The 27589-nt window shown below is 46.9% G+C and overlaps 1 protein-coding gene across 2 annotated transcripts in view; it reads left to right on the top strand.

Moving 5' to 3' along the window:
* The window catches only part of SIPA1L2 (signal induced proliferation associated 1 like 2), a 108757-nt gene that overhangs the window by 18737 nt on the left and 62431 nt on the right, over nucleotides 1-27589 (top strand). For both annotated transcript variants that reach the window (XM_047088736.1, XM_047088735.1), the window contains exons 2-6: nucleotides 893-1026; nucleotides 2704-2892; nucleotides 8713-8887; nucleotides 13155-13258; nucleotides 24019-24176. In XM_047088736.1, coding sequence (XP_046944692.1) covers nucleotides 893-1026; nucleotides 2704-2892; nucleotides 8713-8887; nucleotides 13155-13258; nucleotides 24019-24176 — 760 coding nt within the window. The remainder of the gene's footprint in view (nucleotides 1-892; nucleotides 1027-2703; nucleotides 2893-8712; nucleotides 8888-13154; nucleotides 13259-24018; nucleotides 24177-27589) is intronic.

Raw genomic sequence — 27589 nt, forward strand, 5'->3', positions numbered from 1 at the left:
TCCATGGATTAGAACCCTACAGGGCCAGTGATTTTATGGGAACGGCATGATTAGGTGATAACAGAATTAGATTATAGAATTAGTAGAATTAGGTTATAGAATTAGTAGATTTGGGGGAGCCTGGGTGGCTCAGTCGGTTAAGCGTCTGACTTCGGCTCAGGTCATGATCGCGTGGTTCGTGGGTTCGAGCCCCGTGTCAGGCTCTGTGTGGATAGGTTGGAGCCTGCAGCCTGCTTTGGATTCTGTGTCTCCCTCTCTCTCTCTGCCCTCCCCTTCTTGTGCTCTCTCTCTCTCTGTCTCGAAAATAAATAAATCATTAAAAAAGTAATAATTAATAGATACAGTTTGACCGCAGCAACCCAATGACCTTTTATGTCTTTTCTGCCATAAAATTTCACCTTAGACGGTTAGGTGCTTTAGTGACATCCTAATGCAGGGGTGGTCTTTGCCACCACACTGGGCCCCAAGATCACCTGGCTAGTCCAGGTGCCGACGGTCACGCAAAAGAGGGTGACCTTCCCAGCAGGAGGGGGGAACCGTTCAGTAATGGTCTTCAAATAGCCCGATTCCTCTTTTGACGGTTTCTAAGGAGGGCAGCACCCTCCTTCCGGTGACACTCTTCATGTGACGCCGTGAATTGTGGCAGGGGACAGGAGGCCTCCTGCTGCTCGCGAGCTGGGGACGAGCCACAGGAGAGGAGGAAGTAGTGGAAAATGAGACGTACGAATACATCTGACTTGGAAACGAAACACTCCGATCAAACCCCGGTGGGGAATCATGTACCCAGACCCGTGCGGTATTTCTTCAGAGATTTGACAGACGGACGAGCCCGGAGATACCCACGTGGTTCTTTGTTCCTTTCTTTTTATGCCACCACTGCCTCCTGTTACAGAGCACCAGAACTACTTTGGGATAGATGAAAACCTTGGCCCAGTGGCAGTCAGCATCCGGAGAGAGAAGGTGGAAGACGCCAAGGAGAAAGAAGGGTCCCAGTTCAACTACCGGGTGGCCTTCAGGACGAGCGAGGTAATAGCTGCCGTGCGTGTGTCGTTACTGTCCTGGGCTGAAGTTACTGCTTTAGATTATTTTGGACAAGGTATTGAGTTTCCTTTTGAATGTCACTGATGGTAGTCTTTAAGATCTTTGACAGAGCCTGCGGTATCTTATTCCAAATAAAAAATTGAGAGCCTGTCACAGATGTTAGGCAGCCACGATGTTACTTCCCCCTTACGTGGTAGAAAAGGGAAAATGGTAAGAATGTGGGATTTAGGGGCTAAGAGGGGACACCTATGACCTGGACAGCGCATGTCAGAACGTGCAAAATCTGATGCAGGAAACGCAGGAGCCGGCAGTAGGGGTGAGCGTGGCAATGCCGCCCCCGCACACCTCCCGCGTCGGGGCCCTGGCTTCGTGCCTCGCTTGCCTCGCTTTGCGTGAAACGCGAGGTTGTTGTACGAACGGCGCACGGCGCACACCCGGGTCAGTGGAGAGGCTGATTACGAGGAATGAGATCTGGCCCGCACGTGAGGTTTTATCCTCGTGACCTTAGAGGGGGAGCGTATGTGACAAGCATGCCACGTGTGGGTGTTGGCTGGCTCCTTCCGGGTCAAAGAGAGAAGAGAGAGCCCTTTGCCAGTCTCCTGTGTGTGCACGAGGCCGTGTACCAGAGCGGCTCTGGCCAGGTGCTCCGACGATGGCGGGCTCTACGCAGCATAGACAGGAGGTGAGTCCCTCTCTCACGGTGCCGGGTTTGAAGTTGTAGACCCGTGCTGTCCCGTTCAGTAGCCACGAGCCACACGCGGCTGTTTAAAGTAACGGAATGGAATTGCGAAGACCCGCTGGTCACAAGTGCCCAGTAGCCACGTGGAGCCAACACGGCTCCCGCATCAGCTGGCGCAGATGAGCGCAGTCTCGCCGTTGCCCCAAACGCTGCTGGGCGGTGGTGTTCTAGAGCGTGACGCGCACGGCAGACGTCGTTGCTACAGCCCTCACCCCGCCTCTCTTGCATGCTGACGGTTCTCTTCCCAGAGTCAGGGTGGGTACAGCCAGAGCGAGTTGCTGCCGGGCTTTCCCCTCTGCGGCGTGTGTCAGAACGGCGAGCCCGTGCGTGCCTCAGAGACCTGAGGACCTCTCACGAGTCATGGGGTAACATGCGAGAGTGAGGAATCCTCAGAGCCCTGAATCACCCTGCCCGGGCCTGTCACCGGATATCCCCATTCAGCTTCAGGACCGGTCAGCAGTGGAAAGTTAAATAGAAAAAGAGAAAGGAATGGAAGAAACGTAGGTGTGGAACAGTAGGGCAATAGGGAAAGAGAAGGGAGGGGCCAGAGGGGCTGCCGGTGACCAGGCCCAGCCCCGGGACCTCCAGCTGCTCCTCTGTGTCGACGTCCTGTTGGGTCTGAGAGCGGTGGGGACGTCCGTTTCCCCAGCAGCACTCGGCCTGCCCCCCGCCCCCATTCTGCGGGCCCACGTCTGTTGCAACCCCCTCCCGGCTTAGCCCCCCAGCCCCGTGCACTTTTGTTTAGAGGCTGTGCTGATTTTGCTTCGCCAGTCGGGAGCTGTCGTCTCCCCTGCTCCTCTCGGAAAGGAGACCTCCTTTCCTTCCTCTGCAAGGCAGCTCAGAACTTGTGCCTCAGAGAAGTAACCAGGAGTAAGCACGAACTCTTCCGTGACGTTCTGAAGCCTTCTGTTTTGCCCCTGCAGCTTACAACCCTGCGCGGTGCGATTTTGGAAGACGCCATACCCTCCACCGCCAGGCACGGGACCGCGCGGGGACTACCTCTCAAAGAAGTTCTGGAGTACGTCATTCCAGAGCTGAGCATTCAGTGCCTGAGACAGGCTTCGAATTCGCCCAAGGTCTCGGAGCAGCTGCTCAAGCTGGATGAACAAGGGGTATGTACAGCGTGCGAGACTCTGTGTTCGGGGTATGACGTCGTGTCTGCGTTTCTAAATGTTTGGGACTTGCCCTGACCCGGCTAGCAAGATCTGACTCATGATTATTAGACATCGGTGGTGTTTCTTCCGGGGTTTTAAAAAACTCACGTCGCGCCTTTCCCCGAACTAGCATTTATTCGTGTCCGCTGTGCACGAGGCGTGCCACGCTAACAGGTAGGAGTGGACAGCGTGCCTTGGGAAGACTGAAGTTAAGACGTAGCCCCTCGCCCGGTGGGGATGGTGAGACCGAGAGCATAAAACCTCTGCAGGGAAGAATAAATACGGTGGTGGATCTTGGAGAGGTTTACGGGCAGAGAGTGTGCCTTGGGAAAAGAAGGAATAACACACCGGATGGCAAACCTCCTGAAGGGAGGTAGCATCGCAGCTGGGACTTGGGTAGAATTCCAGGAGGGAGATGTGAGTAGTTGGCCGCGTTAGGAACTATGACTAGTTTCTTTATAAGACAGGGGCACATCTAGGGTGGTTGTAGTTTAAACAACAACAACAAAAAAAAGTATGCTGAAACTTAGAGCTAGGCTAAGGAGTTTGCACTCGATTCAGGAGGCAGTAGGGAGCCATGGAAGCTTTTTGGTAGGACACAGCACTATCAGAGCTGGATTCTAGGAAGATTATTGTGCTGGAAGGGAATGAGATAGGCTGAGACGATCAAGAATGACGATGGCCTGGAGTTCAATTATGGTCCGTTGACATCATCCAGGAGAGAATTAATGACAGGCAGGCTTGAGACGGTGGCGCGGAAGATAGAAAGAGGTCTTTCAAGTGTCATATGCGAGATAACTTGGAAGGGGAGACTGACAAGGAGGCACCCAAATATATGCAACTGATTTTAAATGAGCAGAAAAAGCAGAAAGACACTGGTGATGTGTATTTCTTGAATTTCCTAAGGAAAATTTTTCTGCTCGTTTTGGAGAGAATGCGAGGCGTTTCTTGGTTGACCCAGTAACACCAGTGTGGCTCATACTCGGATCGCTGGAATTCTGAGAGTGCTGAGACAGGAACTTTGTGTAAGGAATTAGCACTCTGTATGATCAGCTGGAGGAAGTAGCCACCATAACATTGAGAATGAATAAGCCTGGGACCTGTCTGTCTCAGGAAGGCTGACATATTAAAAACAACTAAACCAAACCAAAACTCCAGCCTAGAACAGTTGACTTGTAAAACCACGTGGTCCACAAGGTAGTTCGACCGTGATCATGACCGGGAAAGTGCGTGGAATGTACGAGATGTCCGTGAAGCCGATGAGGGAAACATGATCTTGGAAGGATCGTGGATGTATCGGTGCGGGTCCAGATGCTGTCACGTTCAAGCAGGCTTGTTGAGAAGAATCGCAATAACTTTCACGTCTTATTTTCGTGTTTCTTTTTATGATGTTGCACGTCATGGGAGAATGCGGTAGTTCTGGGTCCCTTTATGTTGCCAGTGTATGCGGTTCTTCCCTTAAAGTATATCGCTGTAGTTGCTGTATAGCAGGGTCTTGGCGGATGAGGTAGGTGGTTCCCTCAGGCTGCTCTAGAAAATTCCACAGATGGCCCATGAACCGCGGGCCTGAATCCCAAAGTCCTCAAGGCCCCGAGAGACGATCGCAGCAGCTACCGTTGACCATCTCCTCACGAAATGAAGCACGAATTTGGGATGCCTGTTTAGCAGAATAGGTCCAGAAGCTATGCCAGGCAATTTTTTTATTTTAATCCAGAGTTTAGGTGCTTTTTATAGTGCAATGTCAAAATTAATGCTTTGAAAATTGGGTTCTGCTTTTAAGTAAGCCAACGCGTTCTTTAGCTCTGGTTGTATTTCATATGTTTTTTCTTTGGCAATCGTATTTGCGTGACTTTGGTATACTTTCTTAATGGTGTACATTGTGGTGTTAAACTTTCCGTACCTCTTGATGGTGTCTGGTTCCCGTATTCCGTGAGGAAGAGATGCTGTTTATTTTCATCTCTAAGAGATTGGACGGCCCTTTTTAACTTTCTTTTTAACCGTTAGAGTGTCTGAGAGTTTATTCCAAGGAGCGCCCTTCTTATTCTCCTTCTTAAACGTAAATCCGCACAGGAATGGTACGGGCCAGTTATATGGTACTGTTCTTAAGGGTTTTTAATCGTGAAAAAATACTCAGAGGATATATTGTCGTCTTCTGCTCTCCTGGGGTTTGTAGCCCGCCCTGGCTCAACAAGGTCGGAAAGGGCACCTGCTGTGTCCAGGGCACAGGTTAGTCGTGGAGAGTGACGAGGGAAGTAAGTAACTATTAAGCGAGACTCTGAAACTTTTGTTCCTTTCTCTGCATAAATTCACCTGTCAACCTCTAAAATCCCATGTTTCCTGTTTTAAAAGACTATCCTAATTTATGTAACAGGTGGCTTTCTAAAATTATGTAGGTTGACCAAAAAAAAAAAAAAAATTCAGGTAAGTGGTGGCGGCTCCCTCTCTTAGAAGATCATGGCTTCTGGGGCAGAGTGGCTAATTTGTCCTTGGGCCAGCCGTCCCTTCCTCTTGTCCCCTCACCACCCTAGATATTGGTGTTGATTTGCATACCATACTTGCTTCTCAGTCACGCAGGTCCAAATAAATGAGGCTGCAAGCTCGCTGGGAGTAAACAGACCCAGAGAGAATAGAATGCCCTGGAAGGAAAGGGCTTCCCTGCACACTCCAGTTTCTTTGCAAGACAATTCAGAAGCTTTGTGTTTGTCCCCTTCATTTAAATTTAAATTTTCTTGTCAGTGATGACTGGGCTTCTGGCCTTGGGAACCCAGCAGTCAGTCATTATCCAGTCCCAGAAACCAAAGGAGACCTCCCTCGCTGGGTTGTCTGTCTGAGCAGCCCGTCTGTATGTCCAGCTCTCCGCACTGAGGCAGTATGCGGTTTCAGCAAGCGGGGATTTCTGGTCTGCGACAGCGTGGACACCTGAGAGCAGGCCGAGCTCCCCCCCAGGACTGTGGGACTGGCCGTTGCCCAAGTCGGAATGGCTAAAGCAAGGACGGCGGGATGGGTCGGAGCGGAGGGGGGCGGCCGGAGGTCTGGAAAGCTTGGCTACAAACCCTGTTCCGCGAGAATTGGGCATTTTAGTACTTGGGGGGTGGGATCCCCCCTTTAACTGTGCCCTGATTAACTGCAGGGTGCGTTACCAGCTGTGTGCAGGTCTGTTGCTAGCGTAAGGGGAGTGATGGTCGTATGGCGTTTCGGCTGTTTTCATGAGGTTTGTTAAAATGTTTAAGTCAGAGCCGTGTCTTCACGGCGTTTCATTCTGTTCCTGTTTTAGTGGAATGGCAGCCACCGTAGCAAGCCGGCCCCAACTGTTTGCTCGAAGTCCCTAGAGGTAGTTCCACCTTGCGGCCTCCTCACGGTGAACGTGCTCGGTGCCCCTGCCAGGCTGCGCGTGTCCCACGGGACATTTTCCCTGCAGCAGAGCTCTGGTCGCCCTCGTGAGCACCTGTGGGCTTTGAAATCTCTTGGAGCACATCCCCTAATTTCCGTGGGCCCAGGGGCTTCTTGGAGGGTGGGCAGATTCACAGGCAGGGTCTAGACTCAGGCTGGCTTTGTCCCCGACGGCTGGGGAGAAGGGTGTGAAGTGGAGAGCACCACAGCCAGCGGGGTAGGCCCAGGGGAGTTCGGTTCTCTGGGTGTTTGGCCTTTGCCCAAATGAGAGTCCACAAGGAATATCAAGTCCAGGAGACTCTGGAATCACAGAGAGAAATTGTGCCCGTCGGATGAGGGCTCTGCTTAGCGGACGTGAGGCCGCACCAGCCCAAACCGTGGGGCCCCAAGCAGCTTTGCTCCTCTGGGCCTCCTCCCAAAGGAGTGGGAGCGTAAGATGGGAAAGTGGTCCCCCTCTGGAGCAACCAGGGGGCGTCGGAGGCCGGGCCGCGCAAGACCCAGGCGGCCAGGTGGTGTTGGCACACGGCCTGGCAGCACTTTGACGCGAGCGGCAGGCTGAAGAGCAGAGGACAGGCCAACGGGACCGAGCGTGCGGCCGTGCGGCCCTGTCTACTGGCTGCGGGGGAAGCCGCGGGTGCCTGGATGCAGGGACGTTGGGGCCCACGGGACGCCGGGTTACACACGCCAGGGCTCACCATGCCGCTGTATTTCTGGCGGACTCTCCTACAGGCTAGGGCCAAATAACTGGAGAGAGGTGAAGTCGTCTTCTGATGGCGAAAGAGAAGTCAAACCAACAAGATATCTAGGCCGGGAAGCAGGCATTCTGAGGCCTCGTTACAGGATTGCGGTGGATCCCGATGGCCGCTGAGATCACCAACGTCCAGGGTGATGCCGGCTAGTCCCGTGTTTCCCTGGCGCGCTGTAAGATCCTGAAATGTCTTCTGAGTCACTCAGGAACAATTAGCGTTCAGAATGAAGTAAAATTAGGCGTTTTTATTACACTTTGTACTACGTTTGCAGTAAATACGGTGTCTCATTTATTTGGGGAGTTGGTCAGAAACGTACATTCCTCAGTCTCTGGGTGAAGGGAAGTATTTTTGTACTTGACCCTCCTAAAGAACTGGTTCAATAAAATGCGCGATCGTGGCTAGAAAATAGCTTGTGCCCAGCATCTCATATCCCCACACCCAGGGCACGAGTCACTGTGTTCACTGTGCAGTTGCGGTTGACTGTCTGTTCAACTCTAAATGTATCCTAATGCGCAGTGAGGTTACTTCCTACGGGCTGCTTAGATCACCCTGGCAGGTGGCTTCCTGCCTTTCTTGGATTGTACGTTGTCATCAGGTAACGTGGATGAGACTGCTTTTATCGCTTTGCCGCTCAAGGGAAATGAGTATCGTTTTGCCTTACTTTACGGAGAGTCAGCTGTAAATTTTGATTAAAGGCTCTCTTTTATAGCTCGATAATGGAAGTGAACAGTGTTATGGATTGATGCCTTTAGGAAGCCGGCGATGTCTGATAATCTGTCCGTTTTTGAGGCTCAGGTTGCCGGTAGTAAGATCAAGTGTGCTGATTGCGTGAGTGAGGAGTAGTTTCTCTTCGGATATAATAAGAAAACTGTAAAAATGGTTCCAGTTTCTCCCCGGCCTTGGGAGAAAGCAAGCCTTTGGCTACCAGCTTGATAAGAGATTGACTGCAAGATAGAGTTACAGCAGGATCTCCTCAATCGCTATCAAAATTCTTTACGGCTTTTGTATATTTAGCAGATGTTTTCTTTTCAGGATAGCCAAAAACATAGAAATAACTGTAATTGTATAGCCAGAGTTATTTTTATGGAAACAAAACATTATTCTATTTATATACATATATCACAGTTTCCCCTGGGATTCCCTCCTTACCAGACCTTAATTTGGTTTGTGTTTTCATTACAGTCGTTCATATTTTCCTGAATGTTCAACTAACAACAAAAGAAGCATCAAGAACCAGAGAGGGGAAACTTTAAAGTCGTGGCCTTTTTGGGTTTTTTTTTTCCCCCTAACTTAGGAGATGATGCTTCTTATTATATGAAGGGTATAAAATTAGGTGTTTCCATGCTTGTATGCTTAAGTAGATGCCTGAACTTGTCTGTCCATTTTGGAAACCTGGTCGATCCCACATGGCCATTCTATACATTCTGTTTCTTAGGATTCCTGCCGTTTCTCCAGCTGCATTTTGGGGTTTCTGGGTTGTGTGTTTGTAGCATTTTGTGCAGTGACCCTTGCTTCTTCCTCTTTTCGCTTATTTGCTTATGGGAATCGTCCTGGCGTGCTCTCTGTAGTTTTAATCTTACTAGAAGTTAGCATGTCTGATACTCTTTGCCAAGTAATTACATTTCTCCCCCCATTTCAGCTGAGCTTTCAGCACAAGATTGGGATCCTTTACTGCAAAGCAGGCCAGAGCACAGAGGAGGAGATGTATAACAATGAGACGGCGGGACCAGCTTTTGAAGAATTCCTTGATCTTCTGGGCCAGAGAGTCCGGCTGAAAGGATTTAGCAAATACCGAGCTCAGCTAGACAATAAAAGTAAGCTTCATATTTGTGTGTGTGCACAAACCGAATCCTCCAGAGGTAGGCATACCGCATAAATCTAAGTGAGCGATCACATGCCCTCCCGTTCTTGACCCCAGCAGCGGCCTGGCCAGGCGTCTTCGGGATAGAGTTTAGATTTCCTCAGACGAGCAAAGGAGGCACATTTCTCAAGAGGTGTGTGTTTCACACGAGCTCAAAAGGTCAACTCTTTTTTTGTAACACCAGCAGAGAGATTCCCCAGTGCTTCGCGAAGAATCTTTTAATATTTCCTTCTTCCTTTTAGCCTCCCCTCTTCTACCACACCCTTGTTCCAGTATATACCGAGGACGCACACTGCGTTCGTTTCTAAAAGACGGAATATTACCGCGTCCGCTCCTGCCGTGGTCTCGGGCCCGTTCTGTTCATTTCTGGTTTCACGATGTTGACTGGGGAATTGAAGCAGTGGTTAAAAACGGATGCGTCCTGTTTCCCAGGGACCTTACCCACGTCCCCTTGAGTGGGACATACTCAAGTTAGCTCTGAGGTGCCGATTTAAAACACAGACACTCCGCCATCCTGTGATGTGCGCATCTGTCTTGTGTCTTCATTTAGATAATCATGTTCCTTCTGGTCCTCATACATTCTAAATATGTTATCTTCATATTTATGCTGTTCAATTTTATTGCTATCGGCCTTTAAAATATCAGCCAGAGTAATTATGTGTATTTTGGACAATTTTCCTTATTATCAAGCAATTAACCGCTTGCTCTTTTAATAAAAGATGAGCAGTGGGGCGCCTGGGTGGCTCAGTCGGTTAAGGGTCTGACTTCAGCTCAGGTCATGATCTCGTGGTTCGTGAGTTCAAGCCCCGTGTCAGGCTCTGTGCTGACAGCCCAGAGCCTGGTGCCTGCTTTGGATTCTGTGTCTCTCTCTCTTTCTCTCTCTGCCCCTCCTCTGCTTGCACTCTGTCTCTCATTTTCTCTCTTAAAAATAAACATTAAATAAATAAACAAACACGAGCAGGTAGTTTCTACAATTGGAGGATGTGGGAGAGCACACAACCCAGTCCTAGTAGGGGTAGTGAAGTGAGGCCTTTCCCCGTGGGAGCATCCGTGCAAGGCCATCTGAGGTTCCACGACTCTGTGTCCCCAGTGTCTGTCACCTTGGGACCCTCACTGATTCTTGTCTACATCAGGGTGGTGCTGGGTCTTTGTGTACCTATCCGTCAGATCCAGCTTTTTATCTTGTTTTTTTTTTTTTTGGAAGTTACGTTTAGAACATGGATGATAAGACCTGGAGAGACAGTGTTAACTCGTATGCGGGCCCCTGTGTGTCCTTCACACATGTGAGGGCTGGAGTTTGATTGTTGTTTTGAATGCCTATTGCTCATGCCTCAGATCTGTAAAGACTGTAGAATAATTTGTGACGCCCACTGTGAATATCCACATATTTTAAGAAAAATCGGTGAGACCTTGCTAGACTTTTCTTCTTTTTTCTTGGCCAACTCCCTTGCATGCAAACCACCACCCAACCCCTAGAGGTGCGGGCATGCTGCCCTTAGGGATATCCTTCCTGGAAAGTCACTGCTGATGTGGATTCATTATCATGAATGCCCGTCATCTTTCTTCAGCGGGATGGATTGAGGAAACGCCGTAAGACCTTCTGATCCATCCATTCTGTAACACTGCAACACAGATAATGTGAATGTTTCCCTCCGTGTAAGAATGGACATCAGCTTTAAATTTTTATGACCTAGGAGATGTCCTTGTTACATCACAGATGTAGCACTAAGCACCTTTGGGCAGGGAGATGATAATGTAAGAACGAGATTTTGATGCATTGATTCTCATAATCAACAAATCCAAGTTATTTTTATGAGTAAGGCGTTCCGGGAGATGTGAGGTCTAAGACATCCCTTTAGTAAAGAGGAAGTTTCTAAGAATTACATTTCATGAAATGCTCAGATAAAATTTTGTCTTTCATGGAACACACACAAAAAATCTTCCTTCTTAAATTAATGAGAATTGGAGCTTTCACTCTGTCCTCCCTCTTCGGATCCGGGCCACAAGCAAAATTGAGAGTGTTGGGCTGGAGTATCTGGGATGTCCTTTCTGGCTTTGAAATGGGTTCTTTCTGTCTCAGGTACAAAGTGAAACGCAGTAGGATCACATGATCATGAGCCACTAAGATGCTCTCTGCTCACCAGAGTACGGACCCCAGGCCGTGGGCAGCCCAGCCCCTTCCGGTCTGGATGCAGAGAATGACGAAACTGGGGTCCGCCATGATGGCCTGCCGCTCTTGCCCAATAGAAATATTTGCAGCAGATCCTCAAACAAGCTCATCTGTTTACGTTCTCCATTACCATACTGATATTTATGATGAAAACTTGCAGAATATATAATTTCAGAAGGCCATCTTACAGTACTGTTTGGGATAGACTAATGATAATCTTTTTTTTTTTTTTTATTTTAGAGAAAGTGGAGAGAGAAGAGAGTGTGAGTAGGGCAAAGGGGCAAAGGGGAGGAGAGAGAGAGAGAGAGAGAGAGAGAGAGAGAGAGAGAGAGAGAGAGAATCCCAAGCAGGCTCCACGCTCAGCACAGAGCCCGATGCGGAGCTCGATCCCATGACCCTGGGATCATGACCTGAGCTGAAATCAGGAGTCAGATGCTCGACCGACTGAGCCACCAGGCGCCCCAGTGATCATATTTTTAAAAGTGTTTTCCCCCCAAAATGCATTTTTCTTCCTTCACTGCAATTTCCTGAGGCTGAAACCTGTTGTCTAGACTACTAACTACCTATAAGGATGTCTCTAACTGAATTTTAACCATCTGAATAGCAGTGTGTTGTGATGGGAGTCATTGAATGTGCTGGGTTATCTCATCCCCTGGCCTTCATGTTGTTATTAGCCAGTCAGTTCTTCATAAAAGAAGACAATCATTGCTCCCTTATGACCGTGCTTGCTCACTTCCAAAGCCACATTCTTTAGCCAAGCCAGTTGGAATGGAACGTTACTTTCCATGAAGTCCTACGAAAAGTAACAGATGTGTGTTTAATACGTAGTTAAAAGAGAAAATTGCTTTATTGGGGACCAGAAATATACAGCTTATTAGAGAAATATCCTCTCTTACCATCTGCAAGTTGATTTGTCAGTATCCGTATGTAAACATTTTAAATTCTTCCCTTTTTCCATTCAGTTGCCTTCTGTGAGTACCTCCTCAGACTCTGCAAAACTGTATGTGATGCTTTTTCTAGAAAAACTTTCAGGACTGCTTCTGAGTCAGAATGAATATTCAAAAAAAAAACCTGCAGGCTTCAGGAAGAAAATCATAAAGGCCCACGAATGCTAGATGTATTCATGTCTTTCAAGTAAATTAAAATATTTAGATTAAAAAAAAAAAGTTAACCCAAGGTGATTACTTAGATCTTCCCCAACAAACACAATGAAATAAACTTCGTTTTAAATGACCCCGAATAGCATTGTTTCTTGTTTATAAGGTAGAAACATAAACCTATATGTTGGCCAAAGATTGAAAAAGGCAGCCCCGAATTCTGTTTGCATCTTATTTTCCATGTATCTTTTTGTCTTTATTTATCCATGTTCAAAGTGGTTCGAAACTACACCCTGAAATTATGACTTAAGTGTTTTACAGTCACTGTGTTGGTTCAGGTTCCTGACACTCTGCGTCTGTGATCATCTATTGGTAATACAGATGGATTTTGAGTTTGCAAAGAATCATTCTGCTTTTCAGAAGGTGAATAGCTGTATGATTAAGACGGGTTCGGATGTCGTGGTTTCTAACATGTTGTCAGTGCAAAATATACAGCAAGAGACCACCTTCATTCTCTGCCGTCTTAATCATAGGACTTCATCATTACATTGCCTGTTGAAAAGAGAAGAAAATTAATTACATCATTCAGGGAAAGAAATCCTGAACATTATTGTGTTCTCATTTCCATATTAACTCAGTCCCGTTTCATTTTTTTGAGTTCTGGAAGATCAGGTGCCCAAGAATCACGCAAGAATTAACCGTACACACACACACACACACACACACACACACACACACCCAAGTGGGGCAGGGTGGCCGCTAGACACGGGTTAGAAGTGGCAGGAACAGCATGCATCGAGAGGGCAGAGTGGCCACCCAGGACACTTGTGGTTTATGGTTGGGTGGTTTGTTGCTTGCAATTGAATTGCCTTTGGCAAAACGACCTTCTAAGTGTCACATCGCTGACTTTTGCACTTGCCTGGCTTATTTTTGTCATCATCCTCTGTTTTTAGCTGATTCTACAGGAACTCACTCCCTCTACACGACGTACAAAGACTATGAAGTCATGTTCCACGTGTCCACCATGCTTCCCCACATGCCCAACAACAGACAGCAGGTAGGTCCGCCCTCCTCTTTCCGGATCTCAGGTCAGCCCACTGAGGGGCTTCATGTCGTGAGAATTTGCAAAGAATCACTTGCGGGGGCGGGGGGCGGATTCTTGAATGGCGTTAATAAGCTTTGACTCTTTTATCATTGGGAAGTATTTGGCCTTTAAACCGGAGAATTTCTGCATAAGTTATATTGCACTTTTTCCTCATAAAACTTGGAAACTCTTCTGCACACACCTTTATTGCTCGCTAGGCAAAATCTTAATGGAAACTCGTGTCGGCTGTGTTCGTTATAAGTGAGCGAGCTGGGTAAGTAACCTGAGCCCGGGTTTCTGCGTATGGGTGGATAACTTACTTACAGAAAATACTGAAAGGACGGATCTTAGAACTTATTGGTGACACGATTCCATTTTAGTGATTTGATTGCATTTGGTTAAATCGGGAGTTGAAACAAAGTTTGGTTTCATGCTTAGGCAGTTTATTTCTGACGTCACGTAACCACACTCCTTTGCTGTAAATACATTGATGTACCAGGGACTGCGTAGGAATTGCTCAATAAGTATATGTTCAATGAATGAAACTTCACTGCAGCAGAGACGTTTTCTTCTTTTTTTTTTTTTTTTGAATGCTTGTAAAACACATGAAGGTAGTCAAAACACACATCTTGCACAGAAACCACTTGCACTGTCCCTATCACTAATTGCAAGAACCACCTTAGATCCGACAGCCGGGCCGAGAAGGCAGGCCCCTGATTTCAGCCCAGCACTTTGCAGCAGGGACGGCTCTCTTTGACTTTTCCTTCTCGTTGCTAGCTGGGTTTTCTGGCCACTTGCCTCATGCTTCACCCCAATCCCTTGTCCTTCCTGAATGATCTGAAGTGTTTCCCAATAATCAGATTCCTTCCCACCACCATCAGAAAATCTTTCTTTCGATCACATATCTGTATGTGTTTTTAAGAGACAAGAGTTACAATCCCTGGACCACACGTGTGTATGTATCGATGTTTTAACCTAAAGGATTTCTAGCTCTCGAAAAAACAGTTATCTGGAATAATGCCACACGGATTCACTCTATATTAAGAAGCTTAATTTAGAGCAGTGCAGTTGCCCGGCAGATACTTGTGAACCATTCAGGAATTAAACTCCGTGTGAGTTGTTGCTCGGAAAACCGATAGGGCTTCTTCAGGCCAAGAAATCTGTCAGTACGTTAGCCAGAGTAGAGCCAGTGCCTTTTGACCCCAGTCATCGACTGTTCAAACCACAAAGCCCTTCCAGCTCCCTAATTACTTGAGCCATTGGACTCCAAACTGGATTGGCCTCGTCATTTCCCATCTGGCAGCCTCTGGAATCTGAAGTCTGCTGGGCTTTGCTGTTTGTTAGCAGAACTCGAACCAGGCTTTCCCTGCCCCCTTTCTGTTGCGTGGTATTTGAAACCTGGGTTTATGAGTTCTCCGTACCTGACTTTTCCACTGAAAGTATCCTTAAAGCCCTATACACACAGAAAAGTAGATGGAGGGATGGGGGTTGGGGAGTGGGGGACGGAGGAGGGGGCGTTTAAAGTTCCCAAACTGGAAATTAAAAAAAAAAAAAACAAAAACAAGCAAACCTGTAAATTAATACTACACATTACAGACTCTGTAGCTTAAAGACTTCTTTATGCTTCCCTGTTACCTCTTTGAGTTTTTTTGTTGTTGCCGTTTTTATTTTTGTAACTTGAGTGAGAATCCATGACATCGGGTCATTATGCTGATGGTAGAAAACTGTAAAATTGTTTTGCTTTCTTAACTGTTCTTACTGTGTCTGGAATCCGTATGATCCTCAGTATGGTCCACTGGGAAATCTGTGCACTAACCGCTGTGTGGGCAAGTATTCATAATCTAAAGGGGATGGTGAAGAGTGGAGATAAGGGTCAGTGGACGTATGCCGAATTCGCCACACCCAGCCACTTGCCTTGTGGCTTTGCGTGAGGTCTTAGCCTCTCAGGAAATTCAATAATTGTATAATGGGGACGTGGTTCAGATGGCAGGCGGTGGCTGCTTGGAGCACTGTGTCGAGAAGGATTCTGGGGGGCAGCACCTAGGCTCAGAGGGAAAGAACGTTGGATTTTAAATTTTGTTTAATGTTTTATTTATTTGTGAGAGCACAAGCAGGGAGGGGCAGAGAGGGGGGGGAGACACAGAATCCAAAGCAGGCTCCAGGCTCCGAGCTGTCAGCACAGAGCCCGATGCGGGGCTTGAACTCACAGACCATGAAACCACGACCCGAGCCGAAGTTGGATGCTTAACCGACTGAGCCACCAGGTGCCCCAAGAACGTTGTGTTTTAGAGATATTTTCCACGGGTTTGGCAGTGGGGAGATGGGGCACGCATGATATTTGGACTAGATGGTACACAGCATTTCCCTCTTACTGTCAGATTTCTGTGACTCTAGTGTCCTCTTTGAGGCTTCCTGCTTCTAGGTGGAAAAACAGCTTCAGCAGAAATAGGTGGTTGTTACGAGCAGGAATTCTGGGGCCACACTATCTGGATTTGAATCCCAGCTCCTCGCTTTGGGACCTTGGGCAAAATTTTCTCTGCTGTAGTTTCCTTTATCCCTGAATACGGAGGCTTTGATCTCATTTCTTCACTGAGGTGTCCCTGTGCGCCCAGAACCATACCCAGAACATGGTAAGCGGCCAGTAAATATTTGTTCAGTGAATGAATGAACCTTTCGTGGATGGTGACTGGAATTAGACAAGCTACTACATACAAAGCACTTCGTAGTGCCCGGCACAGCGTGTGTTCGATTAAGTTTCAGTTGACTGTTTTTCACCATTTATTAGATAATAAAGCACAAGTATTTTAAATGACTTAATTTGCATTTTATTTTCCTATTCCCAGGCGTAGGGATCTGTCACGAACCACCTAAGGCCTGGAGTTGAGAAAGTAAGGGGCTAATTTACCAAGAGTCTCAGAAGATTATTTTTACTTTGGCATGTAGTGTTTTGCTCATCCTGGGTTGTTACCAGAATATTCTGTCTGTAGATAAAAATGATGGCACCGTGTAGTCTTGGCACATGTACGTCCCAGATTTGTTCTGGGTTGTACCGGCTCCCTCCGCGTCCCCCACCCACCCACCTACCCGTGCCTACAGATTATGTTAATACCAGGGGTAGAAATGTCTGAAACGACCAGCTGGGCTCATGAGTGCAGTTTGAGGCCACAGAACCTAGCACTTAGCTGGCCTGTACATGAATTGTGCCTGGAACTTTGGCCTCATTAGCACCATGGTATTTGTGACTATTTAACTGGCCCAGACTCGTCCACATCAGATATAATTTCTTGTGTTTGTTCTTGTAATAAATCAAGCTGAACGCTGATTGCAGGACGCATTAAAAGTCTTTAGAGAGTTTACCCCTGTTGCAAAAGAGTTTGGTGTTTGGAATGCAGGACTCTTACAAAGAAAACCTAGCCAGCCCCAGGGAATGATAAGAAAGCCTGCTCTTGGAGTGGTTTCCTCTCTTCCCTGAAGACCCCTCCTTCTCTCTGGGTCAGTCTGGCACCCGGGTCTCTTTTCCCAGGGCTGACACCCCTGCGTGCTTCCCCGTCTGCTTGTCCTGTAGACAGATCATGGGTCGGCTGTCGTGGGATGTTATCAGTGGAAAGAAGCCCACAAATGAGTTTCAGTCCTCACTTTGGCAGACAGACCTTTTCTTCAGTCTGAGTACATAAAATGGAGGAAGGGAGCATGGTGCCTGGCACATCGTCAATTAGTATTTTTTTAAATGCACGCGTCAACGGTAAACTGCTCTGCTTGGAAGAGGTGTCCGAGCCCCTTGGATACCTAAGGAATAAGGCCACGCTCCTAGGTCTCTGAGATTCCGTTTGAAGAATACTGGTGTTAGACTAGGGACGGACTTGACCTCGACAGAGGTCATGGAGACACAGCTTGTTAGGTTTGAGCCAGGCTGCAACCCTTTCTCCATATAATTTGGATAAATGGCCGGCCTGCCTTAAGGGGTTTGTGCACGCACTTCTGTGGGTCCTAATTGGAACTGTTAAGGAACCGTTCACATGCAGGAGGAATCTACCTCATTAAGTGCTATACGAACCGGTCCTGACTGCAGTTGGGTTCACGTATAAATCATAATATGGAATCTTTTGGAAGAATAAAATGCCTATGCAGCATTCCACGATTAGATTTATCCCCAGGCCCTAAATAGCAATGTGTACTTACACCAGACAATAAGAACGATTGCTTACAATAGTGTTGGTAGGACCCAGTATCAGAAATAGTTGTGTCTTCGGGGCGCCTGGGTGGCTCGGTCGGTTAGGCGACCGACTTTGGCTCAGGTCATGATCTCGAGGTTTGTGGGTTCGAGCCCCGCGTCGGGCTCTGTGCTGACAGCTCAGAGCCTGGAGCCTGTTTCGGATTCTGTGTCTCCCCCTCTCTCTACCCCTCCCCTGCTCACGCTCTGTGTCTCTCTGTCTCTCAATAATAAATAAACGTTAAAAAAAATTTAAAAAAGGAAATAGTTGTATCTTCATATTCCTCCCCTTATCTTCACTTTATTTTTTTTTTATTTTTAAATTGTTTTTTTTGTAATGTTTATTTATTTTTGAGACAAGAGAGACAGAGCCTGAACGGGGGAGGGGCAGAGAAAAAGGGAGACACAGAATCTGACGCAGGGCTCGAACCCATGGACTGTGAGATCATGACCTGAGCTGAAGTGGGATGCTCAACCGACTGAGCCACCCAGGCGCCCCAACCTCTTATCTTCACTTTAAAAATCCACATTCTTGGTTAATTTTGTTTCTCTGTTTGCAGAATATTCTGCCTTGCTTGCTCAACTAGTTTGTCCATTTACTTTTCTTATTGGTAAAATTATTTTATATAGTGTTTTGCAGTAAATAGTTTATGCAGTATTTTTGTATCGGTTGTATAACGTGTATCAATGATGAATTTTCAAAACTGCAGTTGAATTCGATACGATCTTGCTGATCTGAGATAAGAGTGGTTAGTTGCCCTGGTGTTCACTTTTTTGTGTGTGGGGAGCGGTGGGCAAGGCCCTCCGTCCCTGGATACAGATCTTTTGTATTTATGCGGTCATGTGCATAGGTTTCCTCCTCTTTCTTATTATACTACTGTTCTACATTCCTGTTTCTACTTTCCACAGGAAACTCTAGATGTCTCCTAAAAATCAAAACAAAATTCTAACCGCTGGTGTTGAGTCTTGAGTATAGAGTACGTGAGGGTGTGTGTGCATGCATGTGTGTGTGGGTGTTGTGTGAACACATGCAAAATTAGGAAGGTATCTGAAGCGGGAGAAGCTAGCCCTTCGTGTGAGGGGGAGAAACTTCCCACACAAGAGGGTAGCAAGTGTAAAGTCCCTGTGGCAGAAACAAGCTGGGTTGTTGGAGGGATGAGGTAGCTATCTGGGAGGGGAAAAGGGGTGCATGATAAGGTCAGAGAGGTGGGAAGGATGGGGTCAAAGGACTCTTGGTCAACCCTGTTCCTAATGATGGGACATGAGATTCCAATCCAAGGACTAAGACCCAGAACTTGTGATTGGTTTTCACAGGGATACATGTCATTTTTTGCTCCGTTCTGGGCTCATCTCTTTGAATTTCAGAACGTAAACTGTAATCATTTAATGGTGCAGTTTTCTCTTTGAAATCATTGCTGATTTTCACATCTTTGCTTCTTAAGACCGGAGTCTCTCTCTGGAGATCGGCCTTTTCCAGTTTCAAATTAAATTTTTCTCTTCACTAATTCTGACTCTCAGAGACTTCTGAACCACATATCAATTGCATTTCTTTCATATTGTACAGCCTGCTTCCCACTCCCCTCCAGAATTAGGTGCAAAATGCTTCTTCTTACTATGCTTAAAAAAAAAAAAAAGAAAGAAAAATCAACAAACGAACCTGTTTGTACAGAGGCCAGTAGATCTGACTTAACTTTGTGCCACCTTTGACCAAGGTGTGGCTACTGGACCATTGTTTGCACTTGCTTTTAATTGTTGCCCCAAGTTAAAACCGGTCCTGTGAGGCCGTGAAGGCTGGCGATGGGATTGAGCATAAACCCTAAGGTTCCTATTTCTGTAGCATCTGGATGCTTTTTGCTATGGAACTGGGTGAAGAGTCACATTTCACTCTAATTGTCCTCTTTCACTGCTTGAACGAAGCATTGGGCATTTCATAGGATTGTGTGAATCTAACACAATATGTTTTTAATAAAAGATCTTTTTTTAATAAGTTTATTTTGAGAGAGAGAGCGAGCACAAGTGGGGGAGGGGCAGAGAGCGGGGGAGAGAGAGGGGATCCCAAACAGACTCCCGCACCATCAGTGCCGAGCCTGACGCGGGGCTCAAACCCACAAACCATGAGATCATGACCTGAGCCGAAACCGCGAGTCAGACGCTCAACTGACTGAGCCACCCAGGCGCCGCTATCTAACACAATATTTATTAACTCACTCTTGCAGTCGAAGACACGAAGGCGGTTCTCTTGGCACTGAAAAGTGCTTCACATGTTCAAAGGAGCAGTTAGCGCTAGAAGGCATCGGTCCTGCATTCCTGAGACAAATCGTGCCGTAGGGGTCTTGGTCACCCATGGGTTTGCCTTCATATCTTGCTGGATTGCCACACTCTTTCCCCTTCCCGTTCCGGACTCTGATCGCACAGAATTTCACTGACCGATGAGAAGACAAACAGAAGTAACAACTGAAGAAAACTGTTTTCCTTTATATAAGAAGCTTGAAAAATTACTTAAGGTTATTTAATGTTTGGCAAGATCCTGGAAAACAGTGAATATTTCTGTTACACTGCCAGATGTTCTATTTCTTTTAGCCTCTAAACAAATTCAAGCATCCTGTTAATGGGCAAGGTGTTAATTTATTTTATTTTATTTTATTCTCTTGCAAAGAGCTTCAGATTTTACTTTGCTGAGGACTCTCCTTTTTCCCCCACCCGGCCAAACAGTTTACTGTCTCACCAAGTACATTTTGCAACCGTGGTTAAATTAACCAGACTTTTACTTGTTTTTTTTTTTTTTTTAATGTTTATTTATTTTTGAGAGCGAGAAACAGAGTGCGAGCGGAGGAGGGGCAGAGAGAGAGAGGGAGGCACAGAATCCGAAGCAGGATCCAGGCTCTGAGCTGTCAGCACAGAGCCCGACGTGGGGCTTGAACTCACGAGCTGCAAGGTCGTGAGCTGAGCCAAAGTCTGATGTTTAATTGACTGAGCCACCCAGGTGCCCTGAGATTTATTATGTCTTAAAAAAAATTTTTTTTTAATGTTTATTTAGTTTTGAGAGAGAGAGAGTATGAACAGGGGAGGGACAGAGAGAGAGGGAGACACAAAATCCAAAGCAGGCTCCAGGCTGTGAGCTGTCAGCACAGAGCCCGACGTGGGGCTCGAACTCCCAAACCGCGAGATCATGACCTCAGCCAAAGCCGGACGCTTAACCGACTGAGCCACCCAGGCGCCCCTTAACTAGACTTTTAAAAACATTTTTGGCCCTGTTACAGAGCCAAAGAATGTGCTTAGGAAGGGACGTGTTGTCAAGGGAACCAGCCCTGAAGTTGGGCTTTCCGTGTTCCTGTGGTGTGAAGTGTAGAATTGGACCCAGTCTTCCCTTTGCTCGAGGAGAAAATGGACGGGAGTAGCTGTCCAGTTGGCTGTTGCTCCCGCAGCAGAGCGAGGAGACACCGACTCATGAGTTCGTGCCTGATTAATCTGAGAGGGCTGGCCAAGGTCAAGTTCAACGCAGCAGCCCCACAGGCAGGAAGGGCTACAGAATTCACTCTGTGGCCTTGGCCATCCTGACCGCCATCTTTCTGTAAATCTGAGAACTCTTGTGTTTCAAGGATATCGAGTAAAGTATGGTGTGAGCTGGGGCGCTGGGTGGCTCAGTCGGTTGAGCACCCGACTCTCGGTTTCAGCTCTGGTCATGACTTCCCAGTATGTGAGTTTGAGCCCCGTATCGGGCTCTGTGGAGCTCAGAGCCTGCTTGGGATTCTCTCTCTCTCCTTTTCTCTCTCTCTGCCCCTCCCCCAGTTCTCTCTCTCTCTCTCTCTCTCTCTCTCTAGATAAATGAATAAACTTAGAAAAAAAATGTTTTAAAAGTATGGTGTCAGCTGTTGTGTGTCACATTCAGCCGCTCTGGTGCACACGATGTTAGGTATTTAAGGTCGTTCTTTTTTTTTTTAAATTTTTTTTTTTCAACGTTTATTTATTTTTGGGACAGAGAGAGACAGAGCATGAACGGGGGAGGGGCAGAGAGAGAGGGAGACACAGAATCGGAAACAGGCTCCAGGCTCTGAGCCATCAGCCCAGAGCCTGATGCGGGGCTCGAACTCCCGGACCGCGAGATCGTGACCTGGCTGAAGTCGGACGCTTAACCGACTGCGCCACCCAGGCGCCCCTAAGGTCGTTCTTTTAATCGTTTCATTTGTTCCTGATTTCCCTGTTTGTCCTATTATAGTACCTATGAATCCTGTATTTCAGTTATTGTGGAGATGAGGGAAGAACATCTTAAGCTAGTGCAATTTTCAGCTATTGATTGGTTTAGAGAGTTCTCCTTCCTTCCATTTTCTTTTCCTTACGTGAAACGCTTATTGTGGTTCTCGTCTGTGTCCATCTGTAGTATGGGTAAATAACCACACACCGTGTAGGACCTAGTTTGCTACAGATTTTTTTCACGTGCGCCCAAAGTGGCACATTTTAACTTACTCTGCAAACATTTTTAAAACTACAGATGGCCCATTGGGTCTGTGTTAAAATATATTCGTGTATGTTTCAATACTTGACCCAGACAGTAAGGTGGGCTTTTTTGTGCCTATGACTTTAGCCAGGCTGATTTAACTGGGAGTTTTTCAGCATGTGACTCGGTAATTTAACTGGCATGTAGAGAACTCGGGAAGAAGGAACATTTGAACGTTTCGTCCCCATGCTCCCAGACCTTTTATCATGCTAAATCACAAGTCAGGGGCCTGACAATGAAACCCTTTTTGTGTCTGGGCTTCAAAGGCTTTAAGAGTTGAACTTAATGCTCTTTACGGTGAGGTATGTTCTATAGGTGCCAAATAAATTTAAGAGCAAGCTCGTTGTCTTTATTATTGCTAGTAAAGAGAGATTTACTACCTGAGATTATCTCATTCCCGCAGTGACATCACCAACTCCTATAAAGATTATTGTATCTATTAAAACTGAAGATCACAAACTTTGTGAGCACAGATGCTATGGTTTTACTTGCATAAACTTAGAGAGGGCTTTTGTGTATGGATTTATCGACATACATTCAAAGGTGTGATCCCAGTTTTATTGCAGAGTGTTGTGTGGCTGTGATCGCTTATCTCTATCACCCATTTATTCACTCAGCAAATGTGTACTGGGTGTCGGCTATGTCCTGAACAGGCCATTAGAAACTAGGAAATCAGAAGTCTACGAGACAGGTCTCCTGCCCTTCTGGACATTATGACCTGATGCACAAGTCAGTCAACAGCACAGACGATGGCAACTAATGTACTAGAAATCGGCCTGGGCATCAGTCAGGGTGGCGTGCCAAGGTAGGCTTGTCAAGAAAGTTCCTTTCAGGTGAGGTAATACCTAACGAGAGCCCTAAGTGAGTTGTCTAGGAGAAACTGGGGGTGGAAGGGAACGTTCTAGGCAAAAGGAACATCAAAAATGAAATTGCTGTTAAAATGTTACTGCTCTGGGGGCTCCTGGGTGACACGTTTGGTTAAGTGTCAGACTCTTGGTTTCGGCTCAGATCATGATCTCACGGTTCATGGGTTCGAGCCCCACATAGGGCTCTGTGCCTACTTGGGACTGTCTCTCCTCCTCTCTCTCTCTTTTCCTCTCCGCCCCCTCTCCCCCCCCACCTCCACTTACGTATTTTGTCTCTCTTTCTCTCTCAAAATAAATAAAGAAACTTAAAAACAATAGACTGTTACTGCTCTGGGGTTCCTTCTCTCCTGCCACATTTGTAATTTATAAGATTATACCCCATTGCATTTTCCAGCCATTAATCTGGTAGAATTCTGTGCTTTCGAATTATATTTGAAAGGTTAGATTTCAGTTAATTAGTTTGAATATATTAGCCACCAAAATAATAGTGTTGCAGAAATGCATGTGGAGACACAGGCTAAGGCCCTAACACACCGGTGTAGAGCTTTTAGCAAATCATTACCCTCTCTTGGACTGTCTCCTTACTGTAAGTTGAAGAACTTAACATTAAAAAATCCCTGAAAGTTTCTGAGCTCTCGCGTGCTATTATTTTAGGGTAGAAAAGATCCAAGGTGAAAAGGAGAGGGAACGCAAGTTGAATTTTAAGGTAAAGGAATAACTTGGTTAGGTCTTTTTTTTTTTTTTCCTAGACGTTCCAGACGCAGCCCATTTGGTTCTTCCTGTGTCATACTGAGGAGCGCTAGCTCCCAGAGAATGACTCTGGCTTTGCGAATCACTGCTTTGACACTGAAAGATGAGGGGCGCCCGGGGGGCTCAGTCGGTTAAGCATCCGACTTCGGCTCAGGTCATGATCTCACGGTTCGTGGGCTCAAGCCCCGCGTCGGGCTCCAGTGCCGACAGCTCAGAGCCTGGAGCCTGCGTCGGATTCTGTGTCTCCCTCTCTGCCCCTCCCCCCTCGCACGCTGTCTCTCTCTCGCTCAAAAACAAACATTAAAAAAAATTTCGTTTTGATGGAAAGTCGAGTGAGTTGTGTATTTCTACACATCGGGTTTTTACAGAAAACCGTGTTGGTAACTCTGTGTGTTCGCTTTCTTGACCGCAGCTTCTGAGGAAAAGGCATATCGGAAATGACATTGTGACCATTGTCTTCCAAGAACCCGGAGCACTTCCTTTTACTCCACGAAGCATCCGGTCTCACTTTCAGCACGTCTTTGTCATAGTCAAAGTGCACAATCCGTGTACCGAAAACGTGTGTTACAGGTGAGTCTGCTATCCCTGATGCTTTATTCCGCGGGGTCTATTTCAACAGAACACCTTCTCCTGAAATATCTTTGTTTTGCAATTATTATCTCTAACCCCATAATTATCCTTTTCCCTTTTTCTAATTATATTTCCACTGTCTTCACTCAGGTAGTTTCTGTAAGAAATAATTGCCTCTTTTCCTGCTTTGAAAAATGAAATGCCTGAGCGTTCAACATTGTAGATTCCACATTTCCTCAATTTCCCCTTAAAAACTGCATCCAGACCCTGCCAGAACCATAGCTTAATTAATCCCAGCCTCAGAGGTGGATGGCGTGGCCATTTCGGCTCTTTGCTAGCAGAAGTAGTTACTGCAGGGCTAAAACATTTCTTCTCCTCCAAGATCTTGGAAACACTCCCTCCCCCAGGGTGCCTGAGACCAGGAATTGGCGCTTGCTTTGGTGATTTCAAAGGGCCATACGCGTGCGGCGCCTGGGTGGCTCAGATGGTTAGGCATCTGACTCTTGATTTTGGCTCAGGTCATGATCTCATGGCTTGTGAGTTCGAGCCCCATGCCAGGCTCTGCGCTGACAGCACAGAGCCTGCTTTGGATTCTCTCTATCTGTCCCTCCCCTGCTTGTGCACTCGCTCACTCGCTCACTCTCTCTCTCTCTCTCTCAAAAATAAATAAACCTAAAAAAAAAAAAAAAAGGCCATACGTGTGCCTCAGAATCCCGAGCCTGTTTCTGACTATCCCTCCCCCCAAGACTCGTGTACAAAGTAGTTACCGCTGGAAGATTTGGGGGCGTTGGTAAAAGAGTGGTTCTCTGACCTGAGTTTAGAACCCAGCCCCGCTGCTCGCGGTACTTTGTACGCACTGTTTTACCTTTAATTCCTTCCCTTAAAGTGGAGGATAATAGTACCTACATCCGCTTGTAGAAGAAGCAGAAATTATGCAGAATGCCACCGAGAGTTCCTGGCACTCCCCAAAGGTTATTTCCCTTTTTCATCCTAAAACAGTAAGTGCTGGGCCGCTGGGCCGAGGGCAGGGTGCCTGTGTGTGTGCTGGCCCGGGGTGGGGAGACCCTGAAGACTGTGAAGGGTGCTCTCCTAAAGGCAGAGAAGCTGGTCTTGGTGTTAGCTGTTGCCGGTACACATCCCCGTCCCACGCCCAGCCCAGAGGAGCACAAGAGTCCGTAAGCTGGTAGCTCTCAGCCCGCGTGGTGCCTCACGGTCAGCTTGTTAAGTGTGGAAATTCTCTGGCCCTACCGTGCAGTTTGCGAATCCCAGAGACCTGGGATGGACTTGAGCATTGGTGCGTCCCCCCCCCCCCCCCACACACCCCGGTGATTCTTACTCACATCCGAGCAAAATGATGTTTTTAAAAAAGCATAACCTCCGTTCTGTCTAGAGGATATGTTTAAAACCAATAATGTTGGTACAGACATGGTAAATTGGATTATTCTTCTGAGATCTCACCCAATGAATGGTCATTATGAAGAATAACCTCAAAGGAACCTTCCTAATGGGTTGGAAAAAAATTCTTTTTTTTTTTTTTATTTTTTTTATTTTTTTTTTTCAACGTTTTATTTATTTTTGGGACAGAGAGAGACAGAGCATGAATGGGGGAGGGGCAGAGAGAGAGGGAGACACAGAATCGGAAACAGGCTCCAGGCTCTGAGCCATCAGCCCAGAGCCTGACGCGGGGCTCGAACTCGCGGACCGCGAGATCGTGACCTGGCTGAAGTCGGACGCTCAACCGACTGCGCCACCCAGGCGCCCCAAAAAATTCTTTTAATATTTGTTTATTATTGAGAGACAGAGAAAACATGAGCATGGGAGGGACAGAGAGAGGGGGAGACACAGAATCCGAAGCAGGCTCCAGGCTCCAAGCTGTCAGCACAGAGCCCGACGCGGGGCTTGAACCCACAAACCCACGACCTGAGCCGAAGTCAGACACTTAACCGACTGAGCCACCCAGGCGCCCCACATGGGTTGGGAACTTAAGCCTACAGCTTTATGGAATTTGGTGTTATCTTATTGGCTGCTCTTTTTAGGTCACGTCAAGTATTTTGAATTACTTTCCATTTCGTTTATACTCACTTCATGAGATGGTGCACGAGCACCAAAAATCTTAAGGAACGGTAATGTCTATTTTCATTTGTTTCAGGTTTTCTGGTTTTAACAAAATAACAAATAAAGTAATAAAATGACCAGGGAGGGATGTTGAAGCCAGTCTGGGACTAGATGTAAATCTTTCCCATAAACAAAGTGGACTGCGTCCTGTTTTCTCTGACACAGGATAGCAGCGTGCAAATCATTCAAATCTGGAATCATTGATTTTTAAGAACCCACGTTGTTATCACTAAATTACCCTTTGCTCATGAGATTCAAATGTATAGTCAGTAGAATACGTCAAATTCTGGAAAGTGCCTCATAAACATTCATACCCACCATGCTTAAAAACTTCAACGAGTATTGCTCAACAAGTCGGTAATAATCTTCTTGAATACTATAGTCACATCCATTCCATCACATTTTATGAAGCCACATTAACTCTTGTCACATGGAATAAGGTTACGGCACTCACATTTTCCAAAAACACCTTCTAGGGCCCTTTCGTTTATTCTCTGGTCCTCAAAGCAGACCAGTGACAAGATAAATTCATTAAGAGAATTTCCAAGGAAACGACAAAATACAGTCCAGGTCAACTGTTTTCCGAATTGCCGCGTCTTAATCCATGGATGTGTCTCGAAGGAGACCGGATGGACCGCACAGATCTCAGGGAACCCCGGCGAGTACTGTTTTCCCTGAGGAGCTCTGTGCAGGTGTGAGTGACAGCGCGTCCTGGGTACCTGTGCTACCCCTTAGTGCAGACCGATCGTCTAGAAGTGCGGTTGGGTTGATGTGCCCTGGATCGCAGGCCCAGAAACCTAGAAGGGCACGCTTTCACCTTGGAGAGGCAGGTCTGGAGGCAACAGACTTGCCAGGAAGTACTATTTGATAGTAACGATTTGCATAATAATAGCTATGCATGCATTTTTTCCTTTAAACTTCACCATGGAGTTTTGAGAATGGCACAATTGAAACTCCATTTTGCAGATGAGGAAACTGGGGTGCCTGGGTGGCTCATTTGGTTGAGCGTCTGACTTCAGCTCAGGTCGTGATCTCACAGTTTGTGAGTTCGAGCCCCGCCTTGGGCTCTATGCTGACAGCTCAGAGCCTGGAGCCTGCTTCAGATTCTGTGTCTCCCTCTCTTTCTGCCCCTCTCCTACTCGCTCGCTCAGTCTCTCAATAAATAAATACACAGACGAACATTACAGATGAGGAAACTGAGGCAATGAGGGGATTACATCACTAGCTCAGAGCCTCTCAGAAAACAGTGGAGCTGGAATCCCACACAGGGCACAGAGCCTGCTCTCCACCACTTTGCT

The sequence above is a fragment of the Lynx rufus genome, unplaced genomic scaffold (assembly GCF_022079265.1).
Source record: "Lynx rufus isolate CCGP_SWC_20201006 ecotype Redwood Valley unplaced genomic scaffold, mLynRuf1.p SCAF_25, whole genome shotgun sequence".
In the NCBI taxonomy this organism is placed as follows: domain Eukaryota; kingdom Metazoa; phylum Chordata; class Mammalia; order Carnivora; family Felidae; genus Lynx; species Lynx rufus.